The following is a 21,756-nucleotide window of genomic DNA, read 5'->3' on the forward strand; positions in this document are numbered from 1 at the left end:
TTTTGGGCTATACTCGCCGTATAAGACTACCCCCCTTCCGAAGCAAGGCAACACCATTGAAAAACATCAGATTTCTCTTAGATTTCCAAGGTATCCCAAGCATGGGCATCCGCAGGTAGGGGCAAGAGGGGGCAAATGCCCCCCCCCCTCCGGAATCTCAACCTCCCCTTTCAAGTGGTTGTTAAGCCACTTTATACCATCTTGTCTGGTCTGTTTAATAATCCTGTGTGCCTGTGTGTCTGTTTTAAAAAAATAAGCCGTTCTTCACCAGTTTTCAGAGGGCCGAGCGCCGCTCACGTGATCCGTCCGCTCTCCCCTTTCCCTGTCTGACAGCTGCCTGCAGCAAGCGGGGCCGAGGATTCCTCACTGATGTCAGTTGGGAGGGGAGGAGGAGGGGAGGAGGAAGGGAGAGGAGGAGAAAGGCGGCTGGTCACGTGAGCGGCGAGTGGCGCCCTGAAAACTTGCTTATGGCTTATTTTTATAAAGCACAGACCCAGGGGCACACAGGATTAATAAACAGATTGTACAAAGGATATTAAACTTTAAATGAAACTACAGCAGCAGGAGGGGAGGGGGTGGACACTGACACAGGAACAGACAGGCAGGGAGAGAGGGGGAAGAGAGGACAGAGGAGGACAGGAGGGCTGCGGATGACGGAGGCACGTAAACTGACCACAGTGTTGAGGCTCAGCAGCCATGGTATACCGTGGTCAGCTTACAGAGGGGAGGACATAGCCAGGCAGGATCAGCCAGGTATTTTAGGTGATAGAAGGGGCCAAGTTACACAGCACAAGCACTGTACTGTATACCCATGCTTTAAGGGAACAGGATACTTTTTTTTTTTAGGTTAACAAATGCTTTAAAAATAAATGTTGCTGTTTGCTCTTTAAAAATAAATACTCAAAATAAGTATAATGACAAAGCCCCTCCCCTTCATGACATTGTTGGAAAGGGGCGGAGCATGGGTTACCTTAAAATTATGCCCCCCCTGAAAAAAGTTCTGCGGACGCCCATGACCCCAAGTACTGTAATACATGTAATCTCTCATAATATCTCCAAGGTACCCTAAGTATAAGTATTACCAGTAGATGTAATCTCAAGACGCTGGCTGTGTGGGAATCCTGTACCGGTATACTGTATGTACCGTAGCTTCGGCTACATACAGTGTATCGCGCTGAGCCGATCAGGGAGAGCGATGTATTCTATTATTGAATGCAAAGCCTGCTCATATTGGCAGAGTCAGAGAGGCGGGCTGATGTTACTCCGCCAATCCGAGCAGGCTTTGCATTCAATAATAGAATACATCGCTCTCCCTGATCGGCTCAGCGCGATACACTGTATGTAGCCGAAGCTACGGTACATACAGTATACCGGTACAGGATTCCCACACAGCCAGCGTCTTGAGAGATTACATCTACCGGTAATACTTATACTTAGGTTACCTTGGAGATATTATACTCGGCGTATAAGATGACCCCCCATTTTTGGGGGATTTACTTGAGGTTCAAAAGTAGTCTTATACGCCAGAAAATACAGTAATAGCTGTGGGGGATTACCTGATGGAGGTGGCTGAAGTACAGTTTTTTAGGTGCACATGGGGTAGGCACAGGGCTGGGACAAAGGATGGGCAGGAGGGTCGGCTGCCCTGGGGGCAATGGTTTATTGCAGGGATGAGGGCGCCCTGACCCTAACCCTAGGGGGAGGGGGGCGCAGTTTGGCAACTTTGCCCTGGGTGCTGGATTGCCTTTGTCCCGACACTGGGTAGGCGTCCCTGAATAAATTAGTGTTCAAGAATTGCCTAAAGGCGGAGAGGGTAGGAGATAACCACACATATTGGAGTAGGGAGTTTCAGAGGATGGAAGAGGTTCTGGAGAAGTCCTAAAGGATGGTAGAAGGTAACAAAGGGGCCAGAGAGCAAGAAGTCTTTGGAGGAGCGAAGTAGACGATTAGAGTTATATCTCAAGAAGATGAGGTTGGTGATATAGCTGGGGGCAGTGTTGTGGATGTTTATGTGCGTTGTAGCAGTATTTTACAAATCCTCCTAGTTAGGCTGCTAGGTAAATTTAGTTATTTGCTCCTTCTGCAGTCAAGGGAACAGTGATTGTTATTACCATATCTTGATATTACCATAGCTTAAAGGTCCAGTAGGCTCCAGCGCTATTCTTTTGCTGCCCAAAGCTCCAGGCTGTGGCCTCCAAATGTACACTGCAGGGCTATTAACCCTGAATAGTACATGGAGGAAATGAGCATGCGATCAAGGTTAAGAACCCCTTCAAGAAGCAGCAGCGCAGGACCAATCACATCGATAGAGGAAGAATCTTGGAGCAAGAAATAAGGTAAGATATTACACCTTACCACTGCACCCTTAGAATAAAAATGTGTGTAACCCTTATAGTGTGTGTGTGTGTGTGTGTGTGTGTGGGGGTATGGGATCATCACCATTTCCCAGAGTTCAGCTGTAAACCTCATGTAACCTTACCCTCCTTGTAACTCCTTTCAGGTTCATGCTGAGGATTACCTGTGACCTCGACCCACGTCTGCCATATAAGTGTGGCAAATTGCAACAAACAGTATATTACAGGTAATCTCAGCAAAGATTCCGTACATTAATTGAGATTACTCCCATACATACCCTCTCATGATATGTATTTGTAGGCTTTCTACAATAAGCCTGTCTGTGTTGATACATTTTGGTAAGCATAATGCAAGCAAATATACAGTAGGTGTTTAGAACTTAACAATGATGTCCCCACATCAAACTAAGGTGGGCTAATTGAAAGTATAAAATATAAATCAAGGTGAATTTGATCTCAGTTTTTACTCATGTAGATATATACAGTGGGTACGGAAAGTATTCAGACCCCCTTAAATTTTTCACTCTTTGTTATATTGCAGCCATTTGCTAAAATAATTTAAGTTCATTCTTCTTCCTCATGAATGTACACATAGCACCCCATACTGACAGAAAAACACAGAATTGTTGACTTTGTTGCAGATTTATTAAAAAAGAAAAACTGAAATATCACATGGTCCTAAGTATTCAGACCCTTTGCTCAGTATTTAGTAGAAGCCCCCTTTTGATCTAATACAGCCAGGAGTCTTTTTGGGAAAGATGCAACAAGTCTTTCACACCTGGATTTGGGGATCCTTTGCCATTCCTCCTTGCAGATCCTCTCCAGTTCTGTCAGGTTGGATGGTAAACGTGGTGGACGGCCATTTTTAGGTCTCTCAGAGATGCACAATTGGGTTTAAGTCAGGGCTCTGGCTGGGCCATTCAAGAACAGTCACAGAGTTGTTGTGAAGCCACTCCTTCGTTATTTTAGCTGTGTGCTTAGGGTCATTGTCTTGTTGGAAGGTAAACCTTCGGCCCAGTCTGAGGTCCAGAGCACTCTGGATAAGGTTTTTGTCCAGGATATCCCTGTACTTGGCCGCATTCATCTTTCCCTCGATTGCAACCAGTCGTCCTGTCCCTGCAGCTGAAAAACACCCCCACAGCATGATGCTGCCACCACCATGCTTCACTGTTGGGACTGTATTGGACAGGTGATGAGCAGTGCCTGGTTTTCTCCACACATACCACTTAGAATTAAGGCCAAAAAGTTCTATTTTGGTCTCATCAGACCAGAGAATCTTATTTCTCACCATCTTGGAGTCCTTCAGGTGTTTTTTTAGCAAACGCCATGCGGGCTTTCATGTGTCTTACACTGAGGAGAGGCTTCCGTCGGGCCACTCTGCCATAAAGCCCCGACTGGTGGAGGGCTGCAGTGATGGTTGACTTTCTACAACTTTCTCCCATCTCCTGACTGCATCTCTGGAGCTCAGCCACAGTGATCTTTGGGTTCTTCTTTACCTCTCTCACCAAGGCTCTTCTCCCCCGATAGCTCAGTTTGGCCATTTTTAATCGTCTTCCATTTGAGGATTATGGAGGCCACTGTGCTCTTAGGAACCTTAAGTGCAGCAGAAATCTTTTTGTAACCTTGGCCAGATCTGTGCCTTGCCACAATTCTGTCTCTGAGCTCTTCAGGCAGTTCCTTTGACCTCATGATTCTCATTTCCTCTGACATGCATTGTGATCTGGAAGGTCTTATATAGACAGGTGTGTGGCTTTCCTAATCAAGTCCAATCAGTATAATCAAACACAGCTGGACTCAAATGAAGGTGTAGAACCATCTCAAGGATGATCAGAAGAAATGGAAAGCACCTGAGTTAAATATATGAGTGTCACAGCAAAGGGTCTGAATACTGAGAACCATGTGATATTTCAGTTTTTCTTTTTTAATAAATCTGCAACAATGTCAACAATTCTGTGTTTTTCTGTCAGTATGGGGTGCTATGTGTACATTCATGAGGAAGAAGAATGAACTTAAATGATTTTAGCAAATGGCTGCAATATAACAAAGAGTGAAAATTTTAAGGGGGTCTGAATACTTTCCGTACCCACTGTATATTTTAGAACCCTTAAATTCGGATCATATTCGGAAGTCTCTGCTCCCCTGCTTTTTAATCCACTATTGTGTCCTCCTAGGGTTAAATAGGCTTGTATGTTTGGCTTGCCTGACGCATAGTTCAAAAAATCAGTGTACTCTTACCAAACTTTTTGGGTGCTGGAAAAAAAAAAAAAAAAAAACCTTTAGGTTTGAGTAAGTGGCTTAGTAAAAAGTGCACAGTGCAGAATTCAAGCTTTGAAATAGTTTCCTGCTATCAAAAACTATTCCCTCTGGTGGTTTCTTTAGGTAATGCAGATAGGTGCTGGATCTTTCGCACATATTGGAATCTTATTTAGCCTATTTAACTATCATATTGCTTATTTATATCAAATTCCCATTGTTAGAGAACAGACTAAAATAATGTAAACATATTAGATGTATGCAGTCATTGCAGAGTTGGAAATCAGCAGTTTCACTTCCTTCTCTCTAGAATCTGACTTAAAGAAGAACTATAGGCAAAACTTTTTATTTTTATTTTCAATAGAGCAAGAGGGAGTTATAACTGCTGACAAATGTGTTTTTCCCCATCTGTGTAGTTTTGTGGAGATTCCACAACATTTCCATAGGCAAACAGGAAGTGAGATGAAATCCCTGAAATTTAAAGCAATTCCTTGGGGATCCCCAAGTCACCAGAACTAGTGTCCCCATTGGAAGATTTCCCCTCTATTACTTTTCTGGGGACAATCCAATAATTGGGATTTCCTTTTGCTTTCACTTTTAAGGATAATGGTAAACAGGACAAATATAGAGAGTGAATCTCCTTATTGGGGGCACAGATAGCAATAAAAACCTGACAGGTGTTTAAATCCCTCTCCACTCTATCCAAAACTAAAAAAAAAATTGCCTTTAGGTATACTTTAAATAAAAAAAAAAAGAAAGCCATGGCTCAGGAACTCCTAACTTTTCAGACCAGGGGGCAAGTACAAGCCAGAGGCCCATGGTGCAGTGACTCGGCCCGCTCCCACTCTCCTTCTTCCTGCACTCCTCCTGACCCTCATTCCAGGCTAAAGCTCCGCTCCCGGTACTTTTTACTCACCGGCTAAATCCTGGTTCCTGACCTGGCCAGCAGGGGGCAGTTGGGGGGAGCTGGGACAGCTTAGGTGGGGCCTGGCAGGGGGAGGAGAGTCTCCAGTGGGGCATTAAAGCGGAGTTCCACCCAAAAGTGGAACTTCCGCTTTAGGGAGTCCTGACCCCCCGACATACCACATTTGGCATGTCATTTTTTGGGGGGGGGAGCGGGTACCTAGTTTTGACAGGTACCCGCTCCCACTTCCGCTCGGAGCGCCGCGGCGCCCTGAGCGGAAGTTCTCCTCTCCCCCTCCCTCCCTGCAATCTTCTGGGACATGTCAGAGGTCCCAGAAGATTGCCGGCCAATCACGGCGCGCAGCGCGACTCGCGCATGCGCAGTGGGTACCCGGCTGTGAAGCCGCAAACTGTAACAGCCGGGTGCCCACAGCAGTGATGCCGGCGCCGAGGGAGAGGATCGAGGCTTCCGGCGGCCGCATCGCTGGACCGTTGGACAGGTGAGTAAATGGCTGGAACTCCGCTTTAAGCTCGCCTCTGCTCACAGTTTACACCATCCATGCTGGGGGGGGGGGGGAGCTCTGCGCTCTGTCCTTGTCTTTAACCCGCACTCAGGGCAGCCCACAGAAATTTTGGGGCCCCTTACACAGCTTTAGGCCTGGGCCCTCTGGGCCTGACCACCAGGTTACATCCTCCTCCTCTGTGGGGGCCTGTGAATGCATATGATTGGCTGCTAGGTTGCCAGGCAGTCCTAGCAACCAATAATTTTGACAGCAGTAGCCAGCGGCAGGATGGGAGTCAGAAGCCAGTGCAGCGGGTGGCACCAGTGGGAGTCAGACTAGTTGTCAGTGTAGGGGAGGAAAGGAACAAAAGAGGTGCCAACTTGGAGCACGGGGCATCCCGAGGGACTGGGCCCCCCGGGACACCCGGGCCCCCTACATCTGTATGGGCTGTACCCCCCTGATGGCAGCCCTGCCCACACTCAGTAGGTCAGCGGCAGGGACTTTTTACTTCTCTTCACAAGGAATCCTTTAGGCATGTTTGCAGCAGAAGTGGTGCAGCCTTTTTACGGGGCATCAGAGCGGCCCAGGGGGCAATTGCCCCCCCCCCCCTACCCCATGGCCCAGTCCTCCCCTGCTAAGTACTGTAAAGAATTATTTAAATGTCTGAACTCAACGTGAATGTCACCGGTGGAACCCGGAAGAAGGGCAACAGTGCACCTTGCCGGCTATCTTTATTACAGCGCTAATATAACCGTGTAAATGTGAGTTTTTTACCTGTACCAATAAAGTATTGTTCTTACCTACTTCACTATGGAAGCCTTTGCTTTTTATATATGCTGACCCTGCGGTGGAAGCCGTTTATGTCCCATATTACTTGAGTACCGTCTGAAGGCTGCATCCATCCAGCGCCGATCCGTAGCCAGTCTAAATCCTGGTGGTCTTTTTACCTGGACCAATTAAGGATCAGATTGAACGGCACACTCTTTACCAGTATCTGGTAAACGTATGGGCTTGTCACATTAGCGGACGCACCGTGGAGGAATCATTTAACACTGTTGCGGTGGAGGACTTCACAATCCTTTTTCTACACTGTTATTACACTTCATATTTTTTGGGACTTCACATATTTTTATTTTTATTTTTTTCTTCTTTGTATTGTTGTGCACCTGAACTCATTTATACTTGGCCGGGCTATATTCACTATAGCTGTGCATACGTATATATTTGCTGTGTGCACTGGATTATTTAAGATGCGCTGGTGGCAGGTTGGCAGGTTACCGCAAATCGCCGAGTCTGGGCACCCGCGATCGCTCCCCGTGGAGAGACCGTTGTTCTCTCCATGGAATAAATAGGAGAAATACAGGTCTCTGTATTGATTTCACAAGCCCACCCCCCCACAGTTAGAAAACACCCACTAGGCTCACATTTAACCCTTTGATTACCCCCAGGTTAACCCCTTCCCTGCCAGTGTCATTTTTACAGTAACGGTGCATTTTTTTTTTAGCTCTGATTACTGTAGTAATGTCACTGATCCCCCCAAAAGTGTCAAAAATGTCAGTTAGGGGTCTGATCTGTCCGCCGCAATGTCGCAGTCCCGCTAAAAATCGCTGATCGCCGCCATTACTAGTAAAAATTAAAAAATAAATAAAAATTACATACATTCTTCCCCTAGTTTGTAGAAGCAATAACTTTTGTACAAACCAATCAAAATACGCTTATTGGAATTCTTTTTTACTAAAAATATGTAGCAGAAAACAAATTGGCCTAAACTGATAAAAAAAAAAAAAAAATTACATTTTTTTAATTGGGAATGTAATATTGCAGAAAATGAAAAATATTTGTTTGTTTTTTTTTTTTTTTCAGAATTGTCGCTCTTTTTTTGTTTATAACGCAAAATATTATAATCGCACAGGTGATCAAATACCACCAAAAAGAAAGCTCTATTTGTGGGGAAAACTATTTTTAGGTACAGCGTCGCACGACTGCACAAATTTTCAGTCAAAATAATACAAAAAATAGCTTGGTCATTAAGGGGGAAAATCTTCCAGTTCAGAAGTGGTTAATCTGTGTGCTCCCAGATAATTCACGTTCGTTCCCTTGAACTGTCAGATGCGATCCCTATAGGTAGGCAGTGTTGGGTGCTCTCCATGCCAGAATGCGATCCCTATAGGTAGGCAGTGTTGGGTGCTCTCCCTGTCAGGATGCGATCCCTATAGGTAGGCAGTGTTGGGTGCTCTCAGTGTCAGGATGCGATCCCTATAGGTAGGTAGTGTTGGGTGCTCTCCATGCCAGGATGCGATCCCTATAAGTAGGCAGTGCTTGCTGCTCTCCATGACAGGATGCGATCCCTATAGGTAAGCAGCGTTGGGTGCTCTCCCTGTCAGGATGCGATCCCTATAGGTAGGTAGTGTTGGGTGCTCTCAATGCCAGGATGCGATCCCTATAGGTAGGCAGTGTTGCATGCTCTCCCTGTCAGGATGCGATCCCTATAGGTAGGTAGTGGTGGGTGCTCTCAATGCCAGGATGCGATCCCTATAGGTAGGTAGTGCTGCGTGCTCTCAATGCCAGGATGCGATCCCTATAGGTAGGTAGGTAGTGGGTGCTCTCCCTGTCAGGATGTGATCCCTATAGGTAGGTAGTGGTGGGTGCTCTCAATGCTAGGATGGGATCCCTATAGGTAGGTAGTGGTGGGTGCTCTCCCTGTTAGGATGCGATCCCTATAGGTAGGTAGTGGTGGGTGCTCTCAATGCCAGGATGCGATCCCTATAGGTAGGTAGTGGTGGGTGCTCTCCCTGTCAGGATGCGATCCCTATAGGTAGGAAGTGGTGGGTGCTCTCAATGCCAGGATGAGATCCCTATAGGTAGGCAGTGTTGGGTGTTCTCAATGCGAGGATGCGATCCCTATAGGTAGGCAGTGTTGGGTGCTCTCAATGCCAGGATGCGATCCCTATAGGTAGGCAGTGTTGGGTGTTCTCAGTGTCAGGATGTGATCCCTATAGGTAGGGAGTGGTGCGTGCTCTCCATGTCAGGATGCGATCCCTATAGGTAGGCAGTGTTGGGTGCTCTCAATGCCAGGATGCGATCCCTATAGGTAGGCAGTGTTGGGTGTTCTCAGTGTCAGGATGTGATCCCTATAGGTAGGGAGTGGTGCGTGCTCTCCATGTCAGGATGCGATCCCTATAGGTAGGCAGTGTTGGGTGCTCTCAGTGCCAGGATGCGATCCCTATAGGTAGGCACCGTTGTGTGCTCTCCGATCTCTCCAGGGCAGTGTATGAAGTGTCAGTGTACACACGCCCCGCACCGCCAGGCAGACGGTGAGGCCGGTTCTTGTATGTCCCTATTTGGTGTCCTCAGTCCCTGGCAGAGATCCGAGGCATGCGCCTGCCGGGAGGACAGAATAATCTCCCCACCGCCTGTGATCAGCCGGAGCCCAGCCAGCCATGGAGGACATGGGAGAAGAGCCGGGACAGGGGGAAGGAGAGCTCCAGGACAGCACCAGGATTGACATGTCCCTGGGTAGGAGATCGGGGGTTCTATACCCATGTCATTTCACTGTATACACAAAATGTACTAATCTGAGTGCAGAGTCTGGGGTGTCATTGTCACATGCTGGACAATTGTGGGGCTCATTCACATTTGTATGGAAACAATTCTCAGGAATTTTTATTTGTTCATTTTTTTTGTCTTTTGCTTTTTTAATAGAAAAAAAAGTGCCATACAGGAGCTCCTATGGGACAGGATTGCTTGTTTTTGGCCCCAGAGATTGTTATTATAGGAGCACCTGAAAAGTGAGCGGAACACATTCTTTCAGGTTCTCCTATCGAAGTCCATTCTCCTATTGCCCCATTCTGCTTCAAGAGTAACTTGTATAATGTTTTGGGTGTTGAGCTACAGAAGACTGAACGCTCAAATGTCAACAGGGACCATGGGATTTTGCTCCTTGTGTATTTTGGAACTTTAACTATTTCACTTCCGAAAGATTTACCCCCTTTCCTAACCAGGCCATTTTTTGCAATACGACACTGGGTTACTTTAACTGACAATTGCGCGGCCGTGCAACACTGTACCCAAATACATTTAATGTCCTTTTTTCCCCCCACAAATAGAGGTTTCTTTAGGTGGTATTTGATACATTTTTTATTTTTTGTGCTATAAAGAAAAAAAAAAAGCCAATTTACTTTCTGCTATAAAACATATCCAATAATTAAAATTTAAAAAATCTAATTTCATAAGTTTAGGCCAATATTTTTTTTTTGCTACATATTTTTGGTAAAAACAGAAATCCCAATAAGTGTATATTGATTGGTTTGTGCAAAAGTTATAGTGTGTACAAACTATGGGATATTTTTTTTTCTTTTTTACTAGTAATGGCGGCGATCAGCGAATTATAGTGGGACTCCAATATTGCAGCAGACAATTTGGACACTAACTGACACTTTTGACACTTTTTGGGGGCCAGGGACATTATTACAGTGATCAGTGCTAAAAAGCATGCACTGCCACTGTACTAATGACACTGGCTGGGAAGGGGTTAACATCAGGGGTGGTCAAAGGGTTAAATGTGCGCCTAGCCTGTGTTTGTGTACTGTGTGAGAGGTGCTTTTATTAGGGGGCACTAGATGCCGATTCACGCCAGATGCGTTGTGCTGTGCTGTCTAATGCAGGAGCAATACATAGGCAAGAAAAAGAAGCCATGTTACCAGTTCATACTGCCACGTGGCAGTGGAATGTGTTGAAAAATATGTGCAGCTTTGGGCCTCATTCATACCAGACAGCTGCACTGATCACACAGCATCACTGATTATAGCAAAGCAGGACAGATGTCACATCCATCCCCGCTCAGTGTATGCAGAGCGTAAATTGGTACACCCTACTGAGCTCTATGGCAGCTGGAGGTAAATGGATTTTGCTGTCCATTTATATCAGACTACCTATGATCTGCTCCACAAAAAAATGGAAAGCAGGCAGTCCTAAAACAAACATGCAAAAAAAAAAAAAAATGCATACAAACATAGGCGTGCGCAGGGGGTGTGCCAGGTGTGCCTGGGCACACCGTAATCACCCCAATTCATTAGCATTATCGCTCTGTGTGCTTGCAGGGAGAAACATTGCCCTCCGACCAATTCTACCATTAATGAATTGCTACCATACTTATCTTTCACTGTGCCGGCTCTGTCATAAGAGTGTGCGTGTCTGGGTGTGTATGTATTTATATATATAAATATATATATATATATATATATATATATATATATATATATACACACACAAACACACACTCATGTGTGTTTGAGCTTTGGGGTGCACACCCTAATGCAATAGGCTGCGCACACCAATGCATACAAATTTAAAAAAAAAAAAAACTCGATAGACCACTTGGTTTTTTTTCTGCCTTTGCATTTCTATGTTTCTATGTTTTTTTCCTGGACCTGAATGTCGTTCGTTCACACCTAACTGTTCATAGGACTGCATGGATCTTCTGATCAAAACAGTTGTGTAAAAGGGGCCGCTGGGACCAATAGAACTGGAAAAATATCACTTTGTAACATTTCTATACATTTCTAACAAAAATTCTTAACAATGTAATGCATTGATTAGCGCACATCAGCACCTCTGCCTTCATAAGGCCTTCAGTGGCAGTGCATTAGAGTGTGTAAATCAGCCCTGAGTGCCGGTGTTCTATCAGAAAACCCTACCCCATCAGAAATCCATAGCCTTGTAATTTCCGGTTCAGATCAGCTGTGGATTCGTCATGTATCAGCTGTAGCTGCGTCACACGTCCTACTGCACATGCGGGTCGGGCAGCGGGCAGGGAGATCTCTTATAACAAATATCCATCTGATCTCCATGGCCCACACTGCACCGACCTGACAATGGGACAATATGCCTACTGTCCATTTGATGGCTATGTCCCATTGTCGGGTCGGTGCATTGTGGGGCATGGAGATCAGATTGTCCCTTTGTCGGATCGGTACAGTGTGGGCCATGGAGATCGGATTGTCCCATTGTCGGGTCGGTACAGTGTGGGGCATGGAGATCAGATTGTCCCATTGTTGGGTCAGTGCAGTGTGGGGCATGGAGATCGGATTGTCCCATTGTCGGGTCAGTACAGTGTGGGGCATGGAGATCAGATTGTCCCATTTTTGGGTCGGTACAGTGTGGGGCATGGAGATCGGATTGTCCCATTGTCGGGTCGGTGCAGTGTGGGGCATGGAGATCTGATTGTCCCATTGTCGGGTCGGTACAGTGTGGGGCATGGAGATCGGATTGTCCCATTGTCGGGTCGGTACAGTGTGGGGCATGGAGATCAGATTGTCCCATTGTTGGGTCAGTGCAGTGTGGGGCATGGAGATCGGATTGTCCCATTGTCGGGTCAGTGCAGTGTGGGGCATGGAGATCTGATTGTCCCATTGTCGGGTCGGTACAGTGTGGGGCATGGAGATCGGATTGTCCCATTGTCGGGTCGGTACAGTGTGGGCCATGGAGATCGGATTGTCCCATTGTCGGGTCGGTACAGTGTGGGGCATGGAGATCAGATTGTCCCATTGTTGGGTCAGTGCAGTGTGGGGCATGGAGATCGGATTGTCCCATTGTCGGGTCAGTGCAGTGTGGGGCATGGAGATCTGATTGTCCCATTGTCGGGTCGGTACAGTGTGGGGCATGGAGATCGGATTGTCCCATTGTCGGGTCGGTACAGTGTGGGGCATGGAGATCGGATTGTCCCATTGTCGGGTCGGTACAGTGTGGGGCATGGAGATCGGATTGTCCCATTGTTGGGTCGGTACAGTGTGGGGCATGGAGATCGGATTGTCCCATTGTCGGGTCGGTACAGTGTGGGGCATGGAGATCGGATGGATATTTGTTATAAGAGATCTCCCTGCCCGCTGCCCAACCCGTTGCCGCGCATGCGCACTAGGACGCGTGCCCGACCGTTGCGATATTATCAAGTTTCCCTACTTATTGCGGGCATGCGCACTAGGACGTTTGACGCGGATACAGCTGATGCATGACGAAACCACAGCTGATCTGAACCGGAAATAACGAAGGTATGGATTTCTGATTGGGTAGGGAGATCTGATAGAACACTGGTCCACACATATGCGATGCGGGAACCCTGCGAATCCACTGTGGGTTCCTGCATCGCACATGACTTGCAGGCAGTTCACACCGCCATATGCAAATCGCTGGAGGTGTCAATACAAAGTTAACGACACCCCCAGATCAGTTCGCATATCGCAGTGCAAACTGTCAGTTTGGACATGAATTGGATTGCATAGGTGTGAACACCCATGCGATCCGATTCTGGTGTGGACCAAAAAAAGGGTGCAACTTTAGTCTGAATGTGATGCAAATTCAGCCATACAATCTGTATGACTGGATTCGCAATGTACAGACATCGCATGTGATTTGCAGAGCATTGCGCTGCAAATCACATGCGATGTCTGACATCACTGAAGTGTTAACTGGCATTTAGTGTTTTTTTAAAATAATAAAAACAGGTGGAATTGCACAGAGCAGCCCCAAAACTTATCTTCTAGGGTCCTCCGGCTGGCGCTCCTTGTTCCTCCTCTTCTTGGGGTTCCACCAGAGGAAGCCACTTCCTATCTTGGCACATTTGCAGGCTCGATCCTGAGCTGCTGTGCCTGTATCCAAATACATAGACAGCGTGCTTCAACGCCTGCAACAGAGCTGGATCAAATGAACACTCAGGGAAATATGAGGGGGATGAGGGGTGGTGAGGGGGCAATACTTTTACCTAAACATTTTTTATCTTAATGTCAAAAATGCATTAAGGTAAAAAAATGTTTAGGCTTTCAAACCACTTTCAGCTTTAAAGGGACAGTAGTGAAGCTAAATAATAATAGAGAGTGAAGCTGTGCATGGAAGCCAATCAGCTTCTAACTTCATCTTGTTCATTTAACCACTTTACGACCAGCGACGTAGACCTACGTCGGCTGGCTTTGCGTGGTTATACTGGGGTGATGCCTCTAGCTAGAGGCATCACCCCGGCACCGTTTTTTAGAGCCAGCGGTCAGCTTTCCAGCAGTAATGACCGATGTGGCTCGGGAGCCACTCGATCGTTACCCTGGCGAGCGGGAGGGGACGTCCCCCCCCTCCCGCCGCCTTCCTCGGCTCTGCGCGTCCGCCGGCTGGATGGAGTCCCGATCAAAGCCAGACGTAACCCGGAGGCGGCGTCCATGACATCACGTCTGGGTTACTCGGCTGCTAAAGGCGGCAGATTCAAAAAGTGAATGTATTCAAAAATGCCGTTTGCATTTTTGCTAAATTAAAATTTAAAAAAAATAAATAAAATAAATAGGAAAAAAAAATGTAGCCGCCCCCGTCGCCGTTAGCTCGCGCATGAAAGAAAAAGTTTATGGAAGTCGTGCCGCAAATGAAATTGCTGTTCAAATCACACATGTGAGGTACCACTGTGATCGCCAGAGCATGAGCAATAATTAAAAAAAGTGAGCTACACTCTAACTCTAAACTGGTAACCGTTAAAAAAATTTAAAGCATCGCCTATGAAGATTTTTATTGACCGTAGTTTGTCGCCATTTCGCGGGTGTGCGCAATTTTAAACCGTAACATGTTGGGTATCTATTAAAAAATGGGCTAACTTTACTGTTTAGTTTTTTTTTAAATGCAGTGAAATGTGATTTTTCGTAATTGTTCCAAAAAAAAATGGCGCTTGAAAGACTGCTGCGCAAATACCGCGTGACAAAAAATATTGCAATTACCGCCATTTTATTCTCCAGAGTCTTTGCTAAAAAATATATATATAATGTTTGGGGGTATAAGTAGTTTTCTAGCAAAAAATACTGATTTTAACTTGTAAACAAAAAGTGTCAAAAATAGGCTTAGTGGTAAAGTGGTTAAGCTTTGACACTAAAACCTGGAATCTGATTGGTTTCTTTGCAGAGCTGCACTAGATTTTGCACTCTCTAGTTTTAGTAAATCAACCCCAGTGTGTCAAAATGCCTGACATGATGTGGTGGCCTTCTGCACAGTTGTCGTCAGAGCAACCGTGGAATCAAAGACAGGACCTGCAAGGGTGATAGAAGGAAACAAATACAGTGCCTTGCGAAAGTATTCGGCCCCCTTGAACTTTTCGACCTTTTGCCACATTTCAGGCTTCAAACATAAAGATATAAAACTATAATTTTTTGTGAAGAATCAACAAGTGGGACACAATCATGAAGTGGAACAAAATGTATTGGATATTTCAAACTTTTTTAACAAATAAAAAACTGAAAAATTGGGCGTGCAAAATTATTCAGCCCCCTTAAGTTAATACTTTGTAGCGCCACCTTTTGCTGCGATTACAGCTGTAAGTCGCTTGGGGTATGTCTCTTATCAGTTTTGCACATCGAGAGACTGAACTTTTTGCCCATTCCTCCTTGCAAAACAGCTCGATCTCAGTGAGGTTGGATGGAGAGCGTTTGTGAACAGCGGTTTTCAGTTCTTTCCACAGATTCTCGATTGGATTCAGGTCTGAACTTTGACTTGGCCATTCTAACACCTGGATATGTTTATTTGTGATTTTGCTTTATGTTTTGGATCATTGTCTTGTTGGAAGACAAATTTCCGTCCCAGTCTCAGGTCTTTTGCAGACTCCATCAGGTTTTCTTCTAGAATGGTCCTGTATTTGGCTCCGTCTATCTTCTCATCAATTTTAACCATCTTCCCTGTCCCTGCTGAAGAAAAGCAGGCCCAAACCATGATGCTGCCACCACCATGTTTGGCAGTGGGGATGGTGTGTTCAGGGTAATGAGCTGTGTTGCTTTTACGCCAAACATAACGTTTTGCATTGTTGGCAAAAAGTTTGATTTTGGTTTAATCTGACCAGAGCACCTTCTTCCACATGTTTGGTGTGTCTCCCAGGTGGTTTGTGGCAAACTTTAAACGACACTTTATATGGATATCTTTAAGAAATGGCTTTCTTCTTGCCACTCTTCCACAAAGGCCAGATTTGTGCAGTATACGACTGATTGTTGTCCTATGGACAGAGTCTCCCACCTCAGCTGTAGATCTCTGCAGTTCATCCAGAGTGATCATGGGCCTCTTGGCTGCATCTCTGATCAGTCTTCTCCTTGTATGAGCTGAAAGTTTAGAGGGACGGCCAGGTCTTCGTAGATTTACAGTGGTCTGATACTCCTTCCATTTCAATATTATCGCTTGCACAGTGCTCCTTGGGATGTTTAATGCTTGGGAAATCTTTTTGTATCCAAATCCGACTTTAAACTTCTCCACAACAGTATCTCGGACCTGCCTGGTGTGTTCCTTGTTCTTCATGATGATCTCTGCGCTTTAAACGGACCTCTGAGACTATCACAGTGCAGGTGCATTTATACGGAGATTTGATTACACACAGGTGGATTCTATTTATCATCATTAGTCATTTAGGTCAACATTGTATCATTCAGAGATCCTCACTGAACTTCTGGAGAGAGTTTGCTGCACTGAAAGTAAAGGGGCTAAATAATTTTGCACGCCTAATTTTTCAGTTTTTTATTTGTTAACAAAGTTTGAAATATCCAATACATTTTGTTCCACTTCATGATTGTGTCCCACTTGTTGTTGATTCTTCACCAAAAATTACAGTTTTATATCTTTATGTTTGAAGCCTGAAATGTGGCAAAAGGTCGCAAAGTGCAGGGGGGCCGAATACTTTCGCAAGGCACTGTATCTACTGTAGGTGTGGGAAATGGTGACAGAACTCTGGAGCACAACATTTGCAGGAGTACAGCTGGTAATACACCAAGAATGCATCAGGTTTAGATACATTTGGGCATAGGCCAGGATCATAAACAGTGGAGCTCCAAATTAAAAAAAAATAAAAAATAAAATTATGAACAGGGAGGCTTTCACAGCAGAAAAGATCTCTCTTTTGAAATAAAGTACACACACCTGCCTATTCAGAATACTCTGCAGAATGTATACTGAGCTGCACATGCACAGCTCAGTTCACATTCCAATATACTAACAGTGTGCCAGGATGACTGAACTCCTGCGCATCCCAAAACCAATCCCACCAATCAAAATGGCTGAAGACTGGCACCTGGAAGAACCTGGGGAGAAGATGCTGGAGCCAGCAAGGGACCTCATTGGCTTTGGACCATTGACACTAAGGTAAGTATTTGTGCCTTAAAGTTTTACTAAACCAACAACAATAAATGTCAGTATTTGTAGTAAAGCATGCTTGTTATACTCACTGTTGAACCTAAGGGGTTAATCCTCTGCATTGTGTAAAAAGGCTGTTTGATCCTGTCTTCTTTGGTCCTCCCTTCCTTCCACTGACACATTTCCTGATAACACAGATTCTATGGAGTCAGGCTGCACATGTTCAGTTTGGTGTGTATTGCTAGAGAGGTTTTTCCTTTCTTGGGAGGCTGCATGTGATCAGCACAGGCCCAATCGGCACTGTCCAGACAGATGGTCAGGAGTCTTGTGGTCTCACAGGTCAGTTAGAAAACTCCTCCTACAAGTGCTTGGCCAGACACTGATAGAAGTCACAAGACTGCTCTAACTGCTAAAGAGGAAATGTATTTAGTAGGTTATGTTTACTAAAATAATTGCATTTCTATGTTCTGTGTACTGTGGGAGACCAGGTATAGTGAATGCAGGCTCCTGGGTTTAGTATCACTGTAAGACTAGGTTCACACTTGTGTGGGTGGTTGGGGGTCCAGGACAGTACGTAAATTGCACCTGTTCCCACACCGCAACCACCTACAGCCAATTCGCACTGTTCCTGTGCAAACGTGCAGAGCTTCTCTTCATTCTTAATGGCACTCCCACACATCTGAAACCGCTGCACTATTTTGTCTGCGAGAAATTGCATGAAGCAAAAGTACCATGCAATTTCCCTCCGGCTATGGTTTAAAAAGGGTGCAGGCAGGGGCTGACTGGCAACTTTCGGCTCAGAGGGCAAGTACACACCAGAGGCCCATGGTGCAGCGACTCGGCCCCCCTCCCACTCTCCCATTTCCTGGCCTCCTCCTGACCCTCATTCCAGGCTGAAAATCCGCTCCAGGTACTCTCTTACTCACCAGGAGAATCCGGGTTCCCGAGCTGGTCAGCAGGGGGCAGTTGGGGGGGAGCTGGGACAGCTCGGTCGGGACTGCCTGGGGGAGGAGAGTCTCCAGTAGGGCATGGACCTGACCTCTGCTCAGACACAGTTTACACCATGCTGGGAGGGAGGTCTGCGCTTTGTCCTTGTCTTCACCTCGCACTCAGTAGGTCAGTGGCGGGGACTTTTTACTTCTCTTCACCAGGAATCCTTAGGGCATGTCTGTGGCAGAAGGGGTGCAGCCTTTTTACAGAGCACCAGAGCGTCCCGGGGGGCAATTTCCCCCCCTGCCCCCTGGCCCAGTCCTCCCCTGGGTGCAGGAACCTTTTTCCTGCATGAAACGCAGGCACAGCATCCCATGCAAATAAATAGACTGCTGTGCCCAATCTAACACAGCTCACAGAGTTATATGTGTGAACCTAGCCTTAGATCGGTTTTAAGTCGGAAACAAGCAGGGGTCAGCAATATGCAGGCTACGAGGTACGCAGTCGGTAAGCAGAATCTTGGTCAGAGGTCCTTTTAGTAATAAAGACATAGCACAAGCTCAAGTTCAGAGATCATGGGTCACAGGAATACTCCTGAAAGACTATTGCGCAATTGTCTATGTGGTACTTAGAGTTAAATAGCCCAGTTGGAGCCAAGGTCCATGATGGACGTGCAGACAAATATGCACATGCTGACTGGACTTCTATGTGCAGAAACCTGTACACAAAATAATTTGAAGATTGTATTTAAAATGAATGGTCTTGCGACAGAGACTCTGTGCTTTTTTTTTTTTTAATTGATTTTTATTTATTTTCTAACAGTAAATTGCATTGAATTACTTACAAAATCTCACAATCGAGCCACATTTTCTAATTGATTTTTGGATCTCATGATTATGAAATAAACGTGTTTTAATTCTTTGGAAACTTCTCATAGCATGCCTTCCATTGCGATATTCACAATTGGTGAACTAATTAAGAGACCATTATATACGTATTTGATTTACTTGGGGTTGACGGGAACAGCCAGTAGAACACTATATATGTTATTGTACTGTATGCATTTTTGCACTATTTTTTTAAAGAATATATTTTTGTATCCAATAAAGATGTAATAAGATTTTAATCAATTAGCATCTGAGTTATTTGTGCCGCTATAGTCCATTTGGTCTACGTTTTTATTTAAACTTCTTATAGCATGCTATTTGTATAGGACTTGAAGTATTTTAGTGACAGTTATTATACAGTAGTTGGAAAGGCAGTGGCACTGATAAGCAAAACTCAGGCAACAAGTAAAATTGCCTACTGAAACTACTAAAACTATCCAGGAAACAATACAACAGTGCTAAAATAAAGAATGTTTTCCCAATGTTCATTACAGCTAAACTATAGGAATTCAGCCATGTTGTCCACTTGATGACCAGTGACATACTGGTTCCATCGCTGGCCTTCCAGTGGTTACACCAATATGATAACTGTAGACCCGATGGTCGGCTCTCTTGTAAAAGCAATCCTAGCGGCTAAAAAGCCACTGGGTTGCTTTTACAAGCAGCGATAGGGGACATCCCCCCCCCCACACCTGTAGCCTTCTGTGGCTTTATTGGGCTCTCTCCTCCCACGGGACACCCGATCGATCAGCCAGCGCTTCTGCCATATGATCATAGAGGTGAACAAAGACCGAAACCACTTTGTTCATCTCTATGATATAGGTAACTGGAAGTGATGACCTTACATCACTTACGGTTTTCCCGGATGTAAACTGCACCATTTTTAGGAGACCCCTGCTCTAGGACCTCTGCTTTAAAAAATATATATATATAATGTTTGGAGATTCTATGAAATTTCCTAGCAAATAATACTAATTGTTACATGTAAACAAAAAGTGTCAAAAAGGAACTGGGGCTCAAGTGGTTATAAAATGTGCTGGCATTCTATGAATTAGGTCCAGTGAGGTACATATTACCTTTTCAGGTCATCTCTTTAATTTCCATCTGAAAGTTTTATGTAGCTCAGGGATTAAATCTATTTTACACTCTGAGTCACTGAGAGGAAATACTCTGCTTTCTCATACAGAGCATCACTGCCCACCCCTCTCTTCTCTTGCCCCTTCACAGAAGCCTATGTATTCTGTGAAGGAGTTCACATAACACAAAATGCTCTGTGATTGGACAGGAGGAGGGGGAGGTTGGGCAAAGTGGCTGCATGCAACACTGCAGCTGCTGGAGCTGGGACCTGAACGTCTAGTGTCAGAATGGCAGAAGTTTAACAAGAGCTACGCTCCTGATGCTCCAAAAAAATGTAAATTGTAAACTATAAAAATGAGTCCATGTGGCATGCATCTCTTTTGACTTAACCCCTAGTAATCTAGAACATTTTCGAAAGTGGCTTAATTCCTGGAGCTCAGCTATAAAGAGAACCAGTCACTAATGGGCTTTTATAATAATCTGAATCTTAATACTTAATATGTTTAATATTATTCCAGGATCACTTAATTTTTTTTTATTATTTGCTTATATGCTTTCCCTGTCGGAACATTTTTGCCCACTTGAGTTCAGTGCTAATAATAGATACTGGAAAAAACATAACAAAGGTGCTGTCGGTATTCTATTAAAGTGAACTTTTGCTCAGACTATGCATACCAAAGTATTTACATATTCTGAACAAGTCACGAAAGCACTTTCCATCATTCACCCCTGTATTTATAAGCATTATGGGTAAATTCATCTTCAAAGTTCACTATATTTAAATTAATTTTTCATTTTTATTGTTGCCCTTTAAGCACAATTAAAATAACTGTAATAAAGTAATAAAGACATAGCACAAGCTCAAGTTCAGAGACCATGGGTCACAGGAATACAGCTGAAAGACTATTGAGCAATTGCCTATGTGGTGCTTAGATTTAAATTGCCCAATTGAAGCCAAGGTCCATGACACATCTATGCACATGCTGACTGCACTGCTATGCGCAGAAACTTGTACAGAATGTAAGATTGTATTTAAAATTAATGGTCTTGCGACAGTGACTCTGTGCTTTTTTAATTGATTTTTTTTTTTGTTTTGTTTTTTAGCAGTAAGATTTATTGAATGACTTACAAAAGCTCTTAATCGAGGCACATTTTTAATTAATTTTTGTATCTCATGATTATGAAATAAATGTATTTGAATTCTATGCAAACTTCTTATAGCATGCTATTTGTATAGGACTTGGAATATTTTAGTGACAGTTATTACGCAGTAGTTGGAATGGCAGTGGCACTTTGACTTCTCAGACAGAATTGTTCTTGACAATGAACAGGACCTGGAATCTCTGAACAAACCTCTGAGACTTCAGGGGGGAGTTCTGCAGTAGCTGACATGTCAGTATTGCTTTGATTTCGGGTTTCTAGTGCTTTTACTGAGTGCAGCTAATGACTAAACAAATATTAGGGATGTAGTATGAAGTTCCCTTTTTGGCATCTGCTAGTCTGACGGTGAAGGATTATTTTTAGTAAGATATGAGTCAAGAGAGGCAAACCTATTTTAGACCGATGACTGTTCAGACCTTCATATGTTTTCTATGTGACTGTAATGTTGAGACCCAGAGGCCTACAGACTGATACCAAAACTGAAGCACAAACTCAGGCAACAAGTAAAATTGATTTCTGAAACTACTAAAACTATCCAGGAAACACTACAACAGTGCAAAAGTC

General features: G+C 44.7%; 1 protein-coding gene across 1 annotated transcript in view; it reads left to right on the plus strand.

Annotated features, from left to right (window-relative positions):
- Nucleotides 1-9,382: 9,382 nt before the first annotated feature.
- Nucleotides 9,383-21,756, plus strand: part of LOC309560523 (UAP56-interacting factor-like) — a 76,927-nt gene continuing 64,553 nt past the window's right edge. The window contains exon 1 of the mRNA XM_082264154.1: nucleotides 9,383-9,529. Coding sequence (XP_082120280.1) covers nucleotides 9,454-9,529 — 76 coding nt within the window. The 5' untranslated portion in view covers nucleotides 9,383-9,453. The remainder of the gene's footprint in view (nucleotides 9,530-21,756) is intronic.

Source organism: Pelophylax lessonae (assembly GCF_965119305.1).
Source record: "Pelophylax lessonae genome assembly, chromosome: 7".
In the NCBI taxonomy this organism is placed as follows: domain Eukaryota; kingdom Metazoa; phylum Chordata; class Amphibia; order Anura; family Ranidae; genus Pelophylax; species Pelophylax lessonae.